General features: G+C 48.5%; 1 protein-coding gene across 1 annotated transcript in view; it reads left to right on the forward strand.

The window, feature by feature from the left end:
- LOC139263078 (organic cation/carnitine transporter 2-like) overlaps positions 1-19061 on the forward strand; it is a 138700-nt gene that overhangs the window by 9820 nt on the left and 109819 nt on the right. Inside the window, exon 2 of the mRNA XM_070878620.1 lies at positions 16100-16203. Coding sequence (XP_070734721.1) covers positions 16100-16203 — 104 coding nt within the window. The remainder of the gene's footprint in view (positions 1-16099; positions 16204-19061) is intronic.

The following is a 19061-nucleotide window of genomic DNA, read 5'->3' on the forward strand; positions in this document are numbered from 1 at the left end:
AACACCACCCCGTCTCCTTTTCCTCTCTGCCTATCCTTCCTAAATGTTGAATACCCCTGGACGTTGAGTTCCCAGCCTTGGTCACCCTGGAGCCATGACTCCGAGATGCCAATTACATCGTATCCGTTAACTGCTATCTGCGCAGTTAATTCGTCCACTTTATTCCGAATACTCCTCGCATTGAGGCACAGAGCCTTCAGGCTTATCTTTTTAACAGACTTTGCCCCTTGAGAATTTTGCTGTAATGTGGACCTTTTTGTTTTTTGCCTTGGGTTTCTCTGCCCTCCACTTTTACTATACTCCTTTCTATCTTTTGCTTCTGCCTCCATTTTATTTCCCTCTGTCTCCCTGTATAGGTTCCCATCCCCCTGCCATGTTCATTTAACTCCTCCCCAACAGCACTAGCAAAAACTCCCCCGAGACATTGGTTCCGGTCCTGCCCAGGTGCAGACCGTCCGGTTTGTACTGGTCCCACCTCCCCCAGAACCGGTTCCAATGTCCCAGGAATTTGAATCCCTCCCTTTTGCATCACTCCTCAAGCCACGTATTCATCCAAGCTATCCTGCGATTCCTACTCTGACTAGCACGTGGCACTGGTAGCAATCCTGAGATTATTCCTTTTTAATTTAGCTCCTAGCTCCCTAAATTCATCTTGTAGGACTTCATCCCGTTTTTTACTATTATCGTTGGTACCTATGTGCACCACGACAACTGGCTGTTCACCCTCCCTTTTCAGAATGTCCTGCACCCGCTCCGAGACATCCTTGACCCTTGCACCAGGGAGGCAACATACCATCCTGGAGTCTTGGTTGCGGCCGCAGAAACGCCTATCCATTCCCCTTACAACCGAATTCCCTATCACTAATGCTCTCCCACTCTTTTTCCTGCCCTCCTGTGCAGCAGAGCCACCCATGGTGCCATGAATTTGGCTGCTGCTGCTCTCTCCTGATGAGTTATCCCCCTCAACAGTACCCAAAGCAGTGTATCTGTTTTGCAGGGGGATGACCGTAGGGGACCCCTGCACTACCTTCCTTCCACTGTTCTTCCTGTTGGTCACCCATTTACTATCTGGCTGTGTACCCTTTACCTGCGGTGAGACCAACTCGCTACACATGCTATTCACATCATTCTCAGCATCGTGCATGCCCCAGAGTGAATCCACCCGCAGCTTCAGTGCTGCAATGCGGTCCGTCAGAAGCTGGAGGCGGATACACTTCCCGCACATGTAATCGTCAGGGACACCGGAAGTGTTCCTGACTTCCCACATAGTACAGGAGGAGCATAACATGTGTCCGAGCTCTCCTGCCATGACTTAACCCTTAGATAAACTTAATTTGACAACAACAATGCTAAATGTTACTTACTGATATAGAAAAGAAAAACTACTTACCAATCACCAGCCAATCACTTACCCCCTTGGCTGTGACATTACCTTTTGATTTTTTTCTACTTCTTTTTTGCCTCCCTACTGCAGCTGTACCGGCTGGGCCCCGGACTCTCGAAATCCCCGGACTCCCGAAATCCCCGGACTCGCGCTGCTCCGAGCTCCCGCCTCTCTGACTGACTGCTCGATCTCCTGCTGGCCTTTATCGGCCTCCCGAAATCCCCGGACTCGCTCTGCTCCAAGCTCCCGCCTCTCGTACTGACTGCTCGATCTCCTGCTGGCCTTTATAGGCTTCTCGAAATCCCCGGACTGGCGCTGCTCCAAGCTCCCGCCTCTCCTACTGTGCTCGATCTCCTGCTGGCCTTTATAGGCTTCTCGAAATCCCCGGACTCGCTCTGCTCCGAGCTCCCGCCTCTCCTACTGACTGCTCGATCTCCTGCTGGCCTTTATAGGCCTCTCGAAATCCCCGGACTCGCGCTGCTCCAAGTTCCCGCCTCTCCTACTGTGCTCGATCTCCTGCTGGCCTTTATAGGCCTCTCGAAATCCCCGGACTCGCTCTGCTCCGAGCTCCCGCCTCTCCTACTGACTGCTCGATCTCCTGCTGGCCTTTATAGGCCTCCCGAAATCCCTGGACTCGCGCTGCTCCGAGCTCCCGCCTCTCCTACTGACTGCTCGATCTCCTGCTGGCCTTTATAGGCCTCCCGAAATCCCTGGACTTGCTCTGCTCCGAGCTCCCGCCTCTCCGACTGACTGCTCGATCCCCTGCTGGTCTTTATAGGCCTCCTGAAATCCCCAGACTCGCGCTGCTCCGAGCTCCCGCCTCTCCGAACTTCTTCTGAACTCTAATGAATATAGGCCCAACCTACTCAACCTACCCTCATAAGTCAGCCCCCTCGTCTCTGGAATCAACCTACTGAATCTGCTCTGAACAGCCTCCAATGCAAGTATATCCTTCCTTAAATACGGAGACCAAAACTGCACGCAATACTCTAGGTGTGGCCTCACCAATATCCTGTACAGTTGTAGTAGGACTTCCCGCCTTTTATACTCAATCTCTTTTGCAATAAAGGCCAACATTATATTTTCCTTCCTGATTACTGCTGTACCTGCATACTAACTGTTGTGTATGGTGAAAGAGTCAGACTGAACACTGTGAGCTCAAAGTAAAGTGTGACCTTAATCTTTTATTGCAGGTCTCCAGAGTACCTCTCCAACCTGTGAAGCCTCTTTAAATACCTGTGCTCCCAATGGATTATGGGATCCCTTGGGACTCCAGGGGATGAGCCCTTTGGTGGCTGTACATAGTAAATACAAGTCCACATATATAACAACACTCCCCCCAAAGTCAATAGTGTAACTATTTACAATGTGAGTTGATCTGGGGCCCTTCTTGCCCTGGTTGATCGTCTCGGTGTGAAAGCTGGTGTTATTGAATCATTTGTTGGGTCCTCGCTGGGCTGCTATGCAGCTGGCCTTGCTGCGCTACTTAGTGTGTTGGACCCTGCAGGGTTGCTGTGCATGATGGGTTCTGCATCATGGTCAACCGTGGTGCCGGTTGTCACTGGTGTGTGTGTTGGGGGATCAAAAAAGGTAGGGTCCAAGGTGGGTTGCTCAGAATAGTTCGTGAATCTGAGTTTGATTTGGTCCAAGTGTTTCCAGTGAATGAGTCCATTTGAAAGTTTGACCTGAAACACCCTGCTCCCCTCTTTGGCCACGACAATGCCGGGAAGCCACTTGAGACCTTGTCCATAATTTAAAACAAATACAGGATCATTGATTTCAATCTCGCGTGACACATTTGCGCTATCATGGTATGCACTTTATTGAAGCTGCCTGCTCTCTACCTGTTCATGAGAGCCTTGTCTTAAGTGCTCTTTTCATGAGCAGTTCAGCAGGTGGGATCACAGTGAGTGAGTGGGGTCTCGTGCGGTAGCTAAGCAGGACTCGGGATAGGTGAGTCTGCAGTGAGCCTTCAGTTACCCTCTTCAAGCCTTGCTTGATGGTTTGCACTGCTCTCTCTGCCTGACCATTGGACGCTGGTTTAAACGGGGCAGATGTGACATATTTGATCCCGTTACAGGTCATGAATTCTTTGAACTCAGCACTGGTAAAACATGGTCCATTGTTGCTCACCAGGACATCAGGTAAGCCGTGAGTGGCAAACACGGCCCGCAGGCTTTCAGTAGTGGCAGCGGACGTGCTAGCCGACATTATCTTACATTCAATCCACTTGGAGTACGCGTCTACAGCTACAAGGAACATTTTACGCAAGAACGGGCCTGCATAGTCGACGTGTACACTAGACCATGGTTTGGAGGGCCAAGACCATAAACTTAGTGGCGCCTCCCTGGGTACATTGCTTAACTGCGAGCATGTATTACATCTGTGAATGCAGGACTCTAAGTCCGCATCGATACCTGGCCACCACATGTGGGATCTGGCTATCGCTTTCATCATTACGATGCCTGGGTGGGTACTGTGGAGGTCATTGATGAAGGTGTCTGCCCTTCTTGGGGACCACTACTCGATTGCCCCACAGAAGGCAGTCTGCATGTATAGACATTTCATCTTTGCGCGCTGGAACGGCTTTATTTCTTCCTACATTTCCACTGTGACACTGAACCAGCTCCCGTGAAGCACACAGCATTGGACTAGAGATAATAAGGGGTCCTGGCTTGTCCAGATTTTGATCTGCCGGGCAGTGACGGGTGATTTCTCACTCTCAAATGCTTCCATAACCTTGGTTAGATCTGCGTGCTGTGCCATTTCCACCCCCGTGGTGGGCAATGGCAGCCTACTGAGAGCATTGGCGCAGTTTTCTATGCCTGGCCTGTGGCGGATGGCATAGTTGTATGCAGACAACGTGAGCGCCCATCTCTGGATGCGGACTGATGCATTGGTATTTATCCTTTTACTCTCGGAAAACAGGGATATAAGTGGCTTATGGTCAGTTTCCAATTCGAATTTTTGCCCAAACAGGTATTGATGCATTTTCTTTACCCCATAGACACACACTAACGCTTCTTTTTCCATCATGCTGTAGGCTCTCTCAGCCTTAGACAGACTCCTGGAAGCATAAGCAACCAGTTGCAGTTTCCCGAAATCATTAGCTTGTTGCAATACACACCCGAAGTCATATGACGACGCATCACATGCTAGTACCAAACGCTTACATGGAACATACAACACAAGCAATTTATTTGAGCATAACAATTTTCTCGCATTTACAAAGGCATTTTCTTGGCTTTTGCCCCAAATCCATTCACCCCCTTTTCGTAGTAAGACATGTAGTGGTTCTAGCAGGGTGCTGAGACCCGGTAGGAAGTTATCAAAGTAGTTCAAGAGTCCCAGAAACGACTGCAGCTCCGTCACGTTCTGTGGCCTCGGTTCAATCTCGATTGTCTCCGTCTTCACGTTGGTGGGCCTGATGCTGTCCGCCGCAATCCTCCTTCCCAGGAACTCCACTTCAGGCGCCAAGAAAACGCACTTCGAGCGTTTTAACCTGAGCCCCACGCGATTGATTCGACTAAGAACCTCCTCCAGGTTCTGCAGGTGCTCGACTGTGTTCTGACCTGTGACCAACATGTTGTCCTGGAAGACCACGGTGTGCGGGACCGACTTCAGTAAACTGGAATATCGCCGCCACTGATCGGATTCCAAACGGGCATCTGTTATAAACAAAAAGACCCTTGTGCGTGTTGATGCAGGTGAGGGCCTTTGATGATTCCTCCAGTTCCTGCGTCATGTAGGCTGAAGTCAGATCCAGCTTTGTGAATGTCTTTCCTCCCGCCAGCGTTGCAAAGAGGTTGTTGACCTTTGGTAGTGGGTATTGGTCCTGCAGGGACAAACGATTGATAGTGACTTTGTAATCGCCACAGATTCTGACGGTACCATCTCCCTTGAAGACTGGGACAATAAGACGGGCCCACACGTTGAACTCGATCGGTGCAATCGGTGCCCTCTCGTTGCAGCCGGTCTAGCTCGATCTCTACCCTTTCTCTCATCATGTATGGTACTGCTCTCGCCTTGTGATGATGGGTCGTGCCCCCGAAATTAGGTGGATCTGCACTTTTGCTCCTTGGAATTTCCTGATGCCTGCTTCGAACAGCGAAGGAAATTTGTTTAAAACCTGGGCACACAAAGTGTCGTCAGCGGGTGATAACGCTCGGACATCGACTCAGTTCCAGCTAATCTTTCCCAGCCAGCTCCTGCCGAGCAACGTGGGACTATCGCCCGGTTCCTCCCAGAGTGGTAGCTTGTGCACTGCTCCATCGTAGGAGATCTTTACGGTAGCAGTGGCGATTACAGGAATCAGTTCTTTAATGTAAGTTCTTTGTTTCGTGCGAACTGGAGTTAAGACTGGCCTTGAGGTCTTGTTGCACCACAACCTTTCGAAAGTATTTTTGCCCATGATGGACTGGCTCGCGCCCGTGTCCAGCTCCATTGACACCGGGAGTCCATTTGGTTCAACATTCAGCATTATCGGGGGACAATTCGTATTGAATATGTGCACCCATATACCTCTGCCTCCTCGATCTGAGGCCCTGGTTCATCGTGATCCTCCGTGGATCTGTCCTCCTCTGCAACTTGGTGGTTTGCAGGTTTAACAGGCTTTCCAGCTCGCCTGCACATTCGTTGGAAGTGTCCCATTGTTCCACAGTCCTTGCAAATGTACTCTTTGAATCGGCATGAATGGAAATGATGATCACCCCGCAGCGCCAACAAGGTGTTAATGGCCTTGATGGTGGAGTCTGAATCATCTGCGGACGTGCAGCTGCAGGTATGTATGACCTGCCCTGTACGCTATGATTCGAAAACAACATCACTTTGTTCACAGTGCTTGTAGCAGTAATTATGTGCTAAGAGATTTGTTTCGTATTGTCACTGGTGGCAATGAACGCCTGGGCTATCACTATGCCCTTACTCAAGATTGGGGTCTCTACTGTCAAAAGTTTGCGAAGTATGGTTTCGTGGCCAATGCCAAGTATGAAAAAGTCTCTGAGCATGTGCTCCAAATGTCCTTCAGATTCGCAATGTTCTGCAAGGCGTCTTAGCTCGGCGACGTAACTCATCACTTCCTGGCCTTCAGACCTTTTGTCGGTGTAGAACCGGTACCTCGCCATCGGAACGCTTTCCTTCGGGTTCAAATGCTCTCGGACCGTCGTACGATTTCTCCGTGGGTTTCACTGGAGTGAGCAGATTCTTCATGATGCCATGTGTTGGTGCCCCACAGACGGTGAGGTGGATCGCCCTTCATTTGGCAGCACTCTCTTCCCCAGCTAGCTCATTGGCCACGAAGTTTTGGTCGAGTCACTCCACAAAAGTTTCCCAATCATGTCCCTCCGAAAATTTCTCCAGGATGCCCACTGTTCTTTGCATCTTTGGGTTCACTATCTGTATCTCATCGCCAGTTGTTGTGTATGAAGAAAGAAAAATGTTCACAATCACTGCATCTCTGAGATCTCCCAGCATGCACTCCTCCCTTCAGATGAGAGAGATGAAGTCATGTATCCGCGCTAACAGCGCCTCTCCGCCATATTTTAGCGCCTCAGCAGGGATTCCATTCGCACCCGTAGCCTTGTTATTCTTAAGCTGTTTTATGGCTTTGCCAACCTCCTGCAACTTTGGAGTTTCACTGAGTTGGTGGGGGGAGGCATGCTGCGGGATGGAATCGAGAACACTCGAGTCAAAGGCAGAGTCTTGATTGAGGAGATCTTCAAAGTGCTCCTTCCATTGGGGCCTGACAGCCTCGGTGTCCTTGATGAGTCTTTCCCCATTCTTGGCCAGGAGTGGGGTGAGGCCTTGGGAGTTTGGACCATAGGTGGCCTTGACTGCAGTGAAGAATCCTCGCATATCGTGGCTGTCAGCCAGTTGTTGTATCTCCTGTGCTTTCTCCATCCACCACCTGTTCTTTAGCTCCAGAGTTTTTTGTTGGACCTGAGGCTTGAGCCATCTGTAATGTTGTTTTCTAGCTCCCGAGTTGGGCTGTTGCTTGAAGCTCAGAAATGCTTTGTGCTTGCGATCTATTAGTTCTTCGATCTCCTGATCATTTTCATCAAACCAGTCCTGATGTTTTCTGGTTGAGTGACCAAGTGTCTCTTCACAGGCACTGGTTATAGAGGCCTGGAGGGCAGACCAAGCGCTGTGGGCATTCAGCATCTCAGGGTCATCAAGGCACGCCAGATTGGCTGTGAGGCGCTGGCTGTATAGGACTCTCTAAGTGCCCCGGCATTAACTTTTTGGCGGAACTGTTCCTGCTGTCCCCTCTGCATTGGGACAATGTTAATGTTGATGATGGATCGGATTAGATGGTGGTCCGTCCAGCAGTCGTCAGCTCCTGTCACAGCACGGGTGACGCGCACATCCTTGCGATCCCTGCCTCGGACGATGACATAGTCAAGCAGCGGCCAATGTTTGGAGCGAGGGTGTTGCCACGATGCCTTGTATTTGTCCCTCTGGCGGAACAGGGTGTTGGTAATGAGGAGTTCATGTTCTAGACATTTTGTCAGGAGTAGGGCACCACTGGAATTGGTTTTCCCTACCCCCTCTCTGCCAATCACGCCTTGGATTGTGTATTTGCCAACCCAGGCATTAAAATCACCCAGGAGGATCAATTTGTCGCCCATGGGAACATGGGACAAGGATGTCTCGCGGTTGGAATAAAAACCCTCTTTAGCCTCATCCGTTGCATCGAGTGTGGGGGCGTACACACTTATGACTGTGGCACATTGGTTCCGAGATAGGATGATACGGAGAGTCATGAGGCGTTCATTGGCCCCACAGGGGAAGTCTTTGAGGCAGTCGCCCAGCTCAATCTTGACGGCAAAGCCGACTCCATGAAGGCGGCGTTCTGCCTCTGGTTTCCCTTTCCAGAAGAAGGTGTAACCTCCACCATGTTCCTTCAACTGGCCTTCCCCTGCCCGCCAGGTCTCGCTTAGGGCGGCAATGTCAATGTCAAAACGTCTGAGTTCCCGGGCAACTATGGCTGTGCGGCCTTCTGGCCTGTTGCTGTTGGAGTTGTCCATGAGGGTCCTGACGTTCCAGGTCCTAAACTTCATACTGACGGAGTGGAAGATGCCTGTGCGTGAGTTCTTTTAACGTGGGGTGATCGCTGCACACCGGCAACCACACGGGCTTAGCTGAACAAGGTCTTGGTCCAGTGGCAAGGGGGTCCAAGACAACTGGAGACCAGGCACAGCTCGATAAGCCCAATTGCCTACGGCAAAGTGTTGGCCGCAAGCTCGGCACCGGGTAGCACCATTGATGGTAGATGGCCCGAGGCTAGGTTGGGGAGCAGGCATTAGGAAGGTGACTTCCAAAGTTATTTTAAAAGATTAAAAGTTGATAGAGGTTCCCAATTTATTTCAAAAGTTTCTAAGAGTTGTTTAAACGTTTTAAGAAGTTTCGAAGAGTTGTTAAAAATCTAAGATGTAAATCAATAATAGATTATAAAAGTTTCCCCAATTTAAAAAGTTTCTAAAAGTTGTTAAAAGTCAAAGATGTAAGTTAATAATAGATGTTTAAAAGTATTTCAGTTGAGAATCTAAAATGTAAGTTTTAAAAGTTCTCCCAAATTGTTTAATAAATTTAAAATCTGGCTAAAAGTTTAAAAATTAATTAAAAGTTGGTTGGGGGTATGAGACAATGCCACGCCTCGGTCCCTTCAGCTGGTTCAGCGCTGACCTCGGATCTCAGAGATGCAGTGATTGTGACCATTTTTAAAAAGGGGGACAAGTCTGACTGCGGCAACGACAGGGGAATCTCCCTGCTTTCAGCCACTGTGAAAGTTGTCACTCGAGTTCTCCCTGTGGCCGAGGAGCTCCTCCCGGAATCACAATGTGGATTTCGGCCCCTATGGGGCACAACAGACATAATCTTTGCAGCGCGCCAGTTGCAGGAAAAATGCAGGGAGCAGCGCCAGCCCTTATACATGGCCTTTTTCGCTCTTACAAAGGCCTTTGACACTGTCAACCGTGAGGGTCTATGGAGCGTCCTCCTCCGTTTCGGATGCCCCCAAAAGTTTGTCAACATCCTTCGCCTGCTTCACAATGCCATGCAGGCTGTGATCCTTACCAACAGATCCATTACAGACCCAATCCACGTCCGGACCGGGGTCAAACAGGGCTGCGTTATCGCTCCAACCCTCTTCTCAATCTTCATCACCACCATGCTCCACCTCACAATCAACAAGCACTCCGCTGGGGTGGAATTAAACTACAGAACCAGTGGGAAGCTGTTTAATCTACGCCGCCTCCAGGCCAGGTCCAAGATCACCCCAACCTCTGTCGTTGAGCTGCAGTATACAGACGATGCCTGCGTCTGTACACATTCAGAGGCTGAACTCCAGGATATAGTCAATGTATTCACTGAGGCATATGAAAGCATGGGCTTTACGCTTAACATCCATAAGACAAAGGTCCTCCACCAGCCTGTCACCGCCGCACAGCACTGCCTTCCAATCATCAAGATTCACGGCGCGGCCCTGGACAACGTGGACCATTTCCCATATCTCGGGAGCCTCTTATCAACAAAGGCAGACATTGATGCGGAGATTCAGCATCGCCTCCAGTGCGCCAGTGCAGCCTTTGTCCGCCTGCGGAAAAGAGTGTTTGAAGACCAGGCCCTCAAATCTACCACCAAACTCATGGTCTACAGGGCTGTAGTAATACCCGGCCTCCTGTATGGGTCTGAGGCATGGATGATGTACAGAAGGCACCTCAAGTCGCTGGAGATATATCACCACGATGTCGCCGCAAGATCCTGCAAATCTCCTGGGAGGACAGGTGCACCAACATCAGTGTCCTCGACCAGGCTAACATCCCCAGTATTGAAGCACTGACCACTCTCAATCAGCTTCGCTGGGCAGGCCACATAGTATGCATGCCAGATATGAGAGTCCATAAGCAAATGCTTTATGCGGAGCTCCTTCATGGTAAACGAGCCAAAGGAGGACAGTGGAAACGTTATAAGGACACCCTCAAAGCCTCCCTGGTAAAGTGCGATGTCACCACTGACACCTGGGAGACCCTGGCCGCAGACCGCCCGAGGTGGAGAAAGTCCATCCAGGAGGGCGTTGAGCTCTTTGAGTCTCGACGCAAAGAGCATGAAGAGGCCAGGCGCAGGCAGCGGAAGGTGCGGCAAACCAGCCCTACCGACCCCTTCCCCCGATGAATGTTTGTCCCACCTGTAACAGGGTCTGTGGCTCTCATATCGGACTGTTCAGCCTTCAAAGAACTCTCTTTGGGAGTGGAAGCAAGTCCTCCTCGATTCCGAGGGACTGCCTATGATGATGATGGATAAAGAGTCAGACTGAACACTGTGAGCTCAAAGTTAAGTGTGATCTTAGTCTTTTATTGCAGGTCTCCAGAGTGCCTCTCCAACCTGTGAAGCCTCCTTAAATACCTGTGCTCCCAAGGGATTATGGGATCCCTTGGGACTCCAAGGGATGAGCCCTCTGGTGGCTGTACATAGTAAATACAAGTCCACATATATAACACTAACGTTTTGTGTTTCCTGCACAAGGACCCCCCAGGTCCCTCTGTACTGCAATTTTTCTCCATTTAAATTATAATTTGCTTTTCTATTTTTTCTGTCTCCCTTTTTTTCTTCCTGTATTTCATGTTAACATAAGGGCTGATTGGTTTTCTAGTTGATTTAAAATTGCTGTCGCTGCCAAACTCTATTTTTAGCATATGTTCCTGCAACTAAAATCGTTACTTTGCAGTGTCAGCTACTTGTGCTGCAGGCTCATAGAGACATTTATACATGTTACATAGTCCTGTTTATCTTTATGGACATCATGTATGCTCTTTATTCTCTGACTTGGGATCGGTGGGGCGGGGGTCCACACGGCCATTTTGTGTCAATCTGCGCATGCAGGAGGTCAGGAACTCGGTGGTGGAGTGGGGGTGGGGGGGTAAAGAGCATGGAGAGCACAGTGGGGATGGGGGAAGAATGTGATCCAGGTCTAAAGGGGGGGGGGTTTGAGAGTGAGAATGTGATCCAAATAGTGAGACAGATCACGTTCTTCCAACGTCACACCTTTTGCACCCGCACCATGTTCTCTCTCTCCTCCCCCTACATCTGGTTGATTTCTCAGAACGCTCGGTGTATGTGAGGCAAGTGATCATTGGAGTGGATGAAATCTGGAAGTCACGGCTCTGTCACTATTCACGTCATATCCAATAAACCTGTTAAAAATCCATGACCCACACACAATGCCCATCTATGGCATGGGATAAGGTCAGGAACTCGGGCAGGGGCAGAAGGCCAGGAACTTGGACAGGGGCAGAAGGTCAGGAACTCGGGCAGGGGCAGAAGGTCAGGAACTCGGGCTGGGGAAGGTCAGGAACTCGGGCAGGGGCAGAAGGTCAGGAACTCGGACAGGGGCAGAAGGTCAGGAACTCGGGCTGGGGAAGGTCAGGAACTCGGGCAGGGGCAAAAGGTCAGGAACTCGGGCAGGGGCAGAAGGTCAGGAACTTGGGCAGGGGCAGAAGGTCAGGAACTCGGGCAAGGGGAGAAGGTCAGGAACTCGGGCAGGGGCAGAAGGTCAGGAACTCGGGCTGGGGAAGGTCAGGAACTCGGGCAGGGGCAGAAGGTCAGGAACTCGTGGCAGGGGCAGAAGGTCAGGAACTCGGGCCGGGGCAGAAGGTCAGGAACTCGGGCAGGGGAAGGTCAGGAATCCATGGGGGAGGAACTCGGGCAGGGGAAGGTCAGGAACTCGGGCAGGGGCAGAAGATCAGGAACTTGGGCAGGGGCAGAAGGTCAGGAACTCGGGCAGGGGCAGAAGGTCAGGAACTCGGGCTGGGGAAGGTCAGGAACTCGGGCAGGGGCAGAAGGTCAGGAACTCGGGCAGGGGCAGAAGGTCAGGAACTCGTGCAGGGGCAGAAGGTCAGGAACTCAGGCTGGGGAAGGTCAGGAACTCGGGCTGGGGCAGAAGGTCAGGAACTCGGGCAGGGGAAGGTCAGGAACTCGGGCAGGGGCAGAAGGTCAGGAACTTGGGCAGGGGAAGAAGGTCAGGAACTCGGGCAGGGGCAGAAGGTCAGGAACTCGGGCAGGGGCAGAAGGTCAGGAACTTGGGCTGGGGCAGAAGGTCAGGAACTCGGGCAGGGGCAGAAAGTCAGGAACTCAGGCTGGGGCAGAAGGTCAGGAACTCGGGCAGGGGCAGAAGGTCAGGAACTCGGGCAGGAGCAGAAGGTCAGGAACTCGGGCAGGGGCAGAAGGTCAGGAACTCGGGCAGGAGCAGAAGGTCAGGAACTCGGGCTGGGTGGGAGAATATCAGAAACTTGTGGGTGGGGGGGTGTCAGGCACATAGTGGGTGGAGGCAGGAACTTGCTGGGGGTGAGAGTGAGTCCTGTCTGCTCGGTTCTGTCTGGAGTCGGCAGTCAGAATGACTCGAATTACACTTTGCAAAGTCACATTACAAATTCCAGAGAAACTGCTGGGTGTGCCTTATCCTCCAAGGGGACCAATCAGGTCTGGTGACCAAAGGGACCCAATTTGAAATACCTTCCCTTGTATGCATCTTATGTTATAATTCTTAAAATATGATCCAGATATATCGATGTCTTAAATGTTAAAGAGTCTGCAGAGAAAGATGCCAATATGTTACGCCTCCAGCAGCCATTGCAAACTTTCCAGGAATAAAACATTCTGTTCCTTTCATTGGTAACCTGATCTACGCTGAAGTAAACAAATAGCAAAGATGACCAAATAGCCTACAAGAAGAGTGGGAGTCTTGAAGAAAGCTTAGCTCTACTTATCATTTTGGGCGATTTCAATACTCTACGGATGTGGAGCGAGGGGGAGGGAGGGGCATGGATTCCTGCTTGATTAAAATCACATTAACAAGGTTATTCTACAGACCGCCTAATAGTAGAAGAGAAGCTGAAGAAAATATTTTATCAAATCTATGAAATGATGAAAAGACATACCATAATAACCATGGGAGATTTCAACCACCCCCAAATAAACTGACATCAATGATCCGGTTAGGGTTTTAATGACAATCCGACAGATTCATGGTCGTGTTTACTAATACCAACTTTTTAAAGATGAATTGAAATTCTCGAACTGCAAGGTGGGATTTTCCCTCTGGATTATTAGTCCAGTAAATACCCAACACTCTACTATATACTAATTAGATGTGCCGGTTTCTTGAAAGGCACAAGCAGTCCAGGGAAACTGGCTGGACCAATGAAAATCAAGGCCATTTAACCAAACATTTTGTATCAGCCGCCTTGGTAAGGGGTTAGAGAAGAAGATTCTCCAGGGCAGTTGAGCACCATAGTTTCTAGCAGCAAGGGGCTAGCAGTGGCATGGGTGCTGCTGACATCATGCAAATGAGGTGCCCTCCCTCTGATCCAGCAGACTCAAAGCGGGGATTACCGCTGGAGGTCACCAGTGGAGCAATCCTCCCATAACTGCTCAAATCGCAGCCTGCAGAATTTCCCCAGCCTAACGCACACTTTAACATGATTTATTGCTTTTTTGTTCTTGAACTGAATTGCACCAAATTCCCCAAACCTTCTCAAAATATTGCCAAAAAGTGGATCGCCCTGGTGCAACGCGGAAAAAAACCGCACCGCCTAAGTTTGGCCATTCGGCGAACCCATTTTTAGTAAAACAACACACGAGCAAAGCAGGCGTTGCAGCCTCAGAAATGTCGGTCAGTAGGAAGACCTGAAAAAAAAAGATAAGTTAAAGTTTTTATCTTTTAATTCTTTTGTAGCAGTTAAGGGTCTTATAAATGCTTTGGGATTTTTTATTTTTTATTTTTTGCAATTTTTTTTTGTGTTTGTCCCCTCCCAGAGCCTCGGGCGAAAGTTGGTAATATCGCAGTTGTTAATGCGAATCGTCGTGGAACGCCATTTTATAAGAATAGGCGTATTTTTGTGGCCAAATTTACCCTCTTAAAAAAATGGCGCAATTTTTATTCTTATTTATTCACTATTTTGTCGTTATTTATCAAATAACGACAGGCTGTGGAATTTCTAGCCCTTGGTCTTTTGATTTCAAAATAATAAGAGATCTTTTCCCACCTGTTTCAATCAAGGTGACTCATCCTATTGCATGGATTAACTTTAGGATTCAATAACCTTTAGCTTTATGACCTTGATAAGCCTGGGTCAATCCAGCTCCAGCTATTAATTGGAAACAACTGTCCATTATTAGTTTCCTTTGCTCTGAGAATGCTATCCAAACTATCTCAGTAATCTTAGTCGTAACCTTTTGGATTTTCCAGATTTCAAAGTATCACTTTTTAGACTACTTTTTCAAGCAACATGTTGCAAATGTCATGAACGGCATAGAAAATTTCCTGGCCATTCAATTAATTAATTGTAATCACGTGCAGCATGCGGTTGAATTTAGAATGTGCACTCCTGACAGATGAGATTCCATGGTGCAAGCGTAATGTTCTAAAACAGCTGTCCAAATGCCACAACCAGATGTCACACTTTGCTACAGATGTAAAGAAAAAAAAAGAAATACTTGCATTTATATCGCGTTTTTTTTTCAAGTCCACCAGACCTCTTAAAGTGCTTTACAGCCAATGAAGTACTTTTGGAGTGTAGTGTCTGTTGTAATATGGGAAACGCGGCAGCCAATTTGCGCACGGCAAGCTCCCACAAACAGCAATGTGAAAATGAGCAGATAATCTGGTTTGGTTATGTTGATGGAGGGATAAATACAGATTAGGACACTGGGAATAACTCCCCTGCTCTTCTTCAAAATATTGCTATGGGATCTTTTACACCCATCTGAGAGAGCAGACAGGATCTCATTTTAACGTCTCATCCAAACGACAGCACCTCCGACAGTGCAGCAATCCTTCAGTACTGCGCAAAACTGTCAGCCTAGATTTATGTGCTCGAGTCCTTGGATGTGGGATTTGAACCCACAGCCTTCTGACTCAGAGGTGAGCATACTACCCACTCAGCCACAGTTGATACCTGGCAACTGTTAAATAATCTGAACAGAAGAGAAAGACAGGCATTGACCTGGAACCTGAAACTTACAAGCATTTGCCAATCTGCAAAGTGACCTGACTAAATTAGTTAAATCCTGATTGACCTGGAGCCTGTGCTTACTCAACAACAATTAGACTTTGTACAGGTTGAATCTTCCTTATCTAGAACCCTCGGAACCTGGCCTGTTATAGATAAGGGATTTTTCTGGATGAGGGATGGTCACGTTAAATTGGATGGTACAGGTAGTAGTAGTATTGGCAAGGGGATATCGGGGCTGGCTGGCTTAAGGCTTGAAGTGCGGCAGAGAGATCATGGAGGGAGGTGGTGGATCGCAGGATCAGGAAAAGCGATTGCGGGAGTCGGCAGCGAGGAAGGACTTCAATTTGTTCAATTTGTTCATGTTGGAGTTCTGCGCATGCGCCACCCGGTGGCCGGGAATGGTTCTGGACGGGGGGGTGGTTCTAGATAAGGGAGTTCTGGATAAGGGAGGTTCAACCTGTAGCATTGAGTAGACCCAGCTCTACCTTGTGCAGCAGAATAATAGATTGTGCATTGCACGGTGGAACACTCCTGTTCTTACACAAGCTTAAAATACGACTTACCAACAGCAACGACTCCGGAGTTATTTAAAGAAATTAAATGAAAATGAGGTTGTAGCATAAGAGTTTTACAGAGAGTTTTACCACTTCCTAAAATAAAAATCTTAATATTTGTGCCTTTAGTGATATTTTATGTCTCCCTGCAGTGGGACCTAGTATGTGACAATAACTGGAAAGGACCATTTACCACATCAGTATTTTTCCTGGGAGTACTGTGTGGCTCGATAATCTCAGGACACCTTTCAGACAGGTACAGGATTCAATAAATAAGAACACTGTTAAATACACTTTGCCTTCTTTACCATTTATTAGTGCATACTTCCAGCGCACTCCAGGCTGGCCTTCCATGTTCTACCCTGCGTAAACTTGAGATCATCCAAAAGTCTGCTGCCCATGTCCTAACTTGCACAACAACAACAGCTTGTATTTATACAACACTTTAACATAGTAAAACATCTCAAGGCACTTCACAGGAGTATTATAAGACAAAAAAATTGACACCGAGCTACATAAGGAGAAATTAGGGCAGACGACCAAAGGTTTGGTCAAAGAGGTAGGTTTTAAGAAGCAAGGATAGAGAGGTGGAGAGTTTTCGGCAGGTCCCATTCACCAATCACCCACTGTGCTCGTTGACCTGAGGAAGAGAATGTTTGAAGATCAAGCCCTCAAATCTGCTATCAAGCTCATGGTCTACACGGCTGTAGTGATACCCACCCTCCTGTATGGCTCAGAGACATGGACCATATACAGTAGACATCTCAAATCGCTGGATTAAATATCACCAACGATGTCTCCACAAGATCCTGCAAATTCTCTGGGAGGACAGACGCACCAATGTTAGCATCCTCGATCAGGCCAACATCCCCAGTATCGAAGTACTGACCACACTCGACCAGCTCCGTTGGGTGGGCCACATTGTTCGCATTCCTGATACAAGACTCCCAAAGCAAGCACTCTACTCGGAGCTCCTACATGGCAAGCGAGCCCTAGGTGGGCAGAGGAAATGCTTCAAGGACACTTTAAAAACCCTCTTGATAAAATGCAACATCCCCATCGAAACCTGGGAGTCCCTGGCCAAAGACCGCCCTAAGTGTAGGAAGAGCATCCGGGAGGATGCTGAGCACCTCGAGTCTCGTCGCCGAGAGCATGCAGAAAACAAGCGCAGACAACGGAAAGAGCATGCGGCAAACCAGTCCCACTCACGCTGTCCTTCAACGATTGCCTGTCCCACCTGTGACAGGGATTGTAATTCCTGTATTGGACTGTTCAGTCACCTAAGAACTCACTTTTAGAGTGGAAGCAAGTCTTCCTCGATTTCGAGGGACTGCCTATGATGATGACATTGGCTCCCAGTTAAGTAACGACCCAATTAAAAAATTCTTATCCTTGATTTCAAATCCCTCCACGGCCACACCACTCCCTATCTCTGCAATCTCCTTCAGCTCCACAACCCTTCAAATTCTGGCCTCTTGAGTATCTCTGATTCAGCTGACAAGGCCCTAAGCTCTAGAATTACCTCCCTATACTGCTCTGCCTCTCTACCTCTCTTTCCTCCTTTAAGACGCTCCTTAAAACCTACCTCTTTGACCATCTGCTCAAATATCTCCTTGTATTGCTTGGTGTCAAATTTCATAACACTCCTGTGAAGCGCCTTGGGACATTTTATTATGTTAAAGGCACTATATAACCACACGTTGTTGTTGTATTATATAAGGGTTGGCATCAAATTGAAAACAAGGGCATACAATGTGACCAAGATTAGTGGGAGGCCAGAGGATTGGGAAACTTTTAAAAGCCAGCAAAGAACAACTAAAAAACGATAAAGAGAGAGAAGATAGATTATGAAAGTAAACTAGCACTAAATATAAAAATAGATAGTAAGGTACATACAAAGGAAAAGAGTGGCTAAAGTAACATAGAAACATAGAAAATAGGTGCAGGAGTAGGCCATTCGGCCCTTCGAGCCTGCACCGCCATTCAATGAGTTCATGGCTGAATATGCAACTTCAGTACCCCATTCCTGCTTTCTCGCCATACCCCTTGATCCCCTTAGTAGTAAGGACTATATCTAACTCCTTTTTGAATATATTTAGTGAATTGGCCTCAACAACTTTCTGTGGTAGAGAATTCCACAGGTTCACCACTCTCTGGGTGAAGAAGTTTCTCCTCATCTCGGTCCTAAATGGCTTACCCCTTATCCTTAGACTGTGACCCCTGGTTCTGGACTTCCCCAACATTGGGAACATTCTTCCTGCACCTAACCTGTCTAAACCCGTCAGAATTTTAAATGTTTCTATGAGATCCCCACTCATTCTTCTGAACTCCAGTGAATACAAGCCCAGTTGATCCAGTCTTTCTTGATATGTCAGTCCCACCATCCCGGGAATCAGTCTGGTGAACCTTCGCTGCACTCCCTCAATAGCAAGAATGTCCTTCCTCAAGTTAGAAGACCAAAACTGTACACAATACTCCAGGTGTGGCCTCACCAAGGCCCTGTACAACTGCTGTAACACCTCCCTGCCCCTGTACTCAAATCCCCTCGCTATGAAGGCCAACATGCCATTTGCTTTCTTAACCGCCTGCTGTACCTGCATGCCAACCTTCAATGACTGATGTACCATGACACCCAGGTCTCGTTGCAAGTCCCCTTTTACTAATCTGTCACCATTCAGATAATAGTCTGTCTCTCTGTTTTTACCACCAAAGTGGATAACCTCACATTTATCCACATTATACTTCATCTGCCATGCATTTGCCCACTCACCTAACCTATCCAAGTCACTCTGCAGCCTCATAGCATCCTCCTCGCAGCTCACACTGCCACCCAACTTAGTGTCATCCGCAAATTTGGAGATACTACATTTAATCCCCTCGTCTAAGTCATTAATGTACATTGGAAACAGCTGGGGCCCCAGCACAGAACCTTGCGGTACCCCACTAGTCACTACCTGCCATTCTGAAAAGTACCCATTTACTCCTACTCTTTGCTTCCTGTCTGCCAACCAGTTCTCAATCCACGTCAGCACACTATCTCCAATCCCATGTGCTTTAACTTTACACATTAATCTCTTGTGTGGGACCTTGTCGAAAGCCTTCTGAAAGTCCAAA

This window comes from Pristiophorus japonicus, chromosome 1 (assembly GCF_044704955.1).
Source record: "Pristiophorus japonicus isolate sPriJap1 chromosome 1, sPriJap1.hap1, whole genome shotgun sequence".
Classification (NCBI taxonomy): domain Eukaryota; kingdom Metazoa; phylum Chordata; class Chondrichthyes; family Pristiophoridae; genus Pristiophorus; species Pristiophorus japonicus.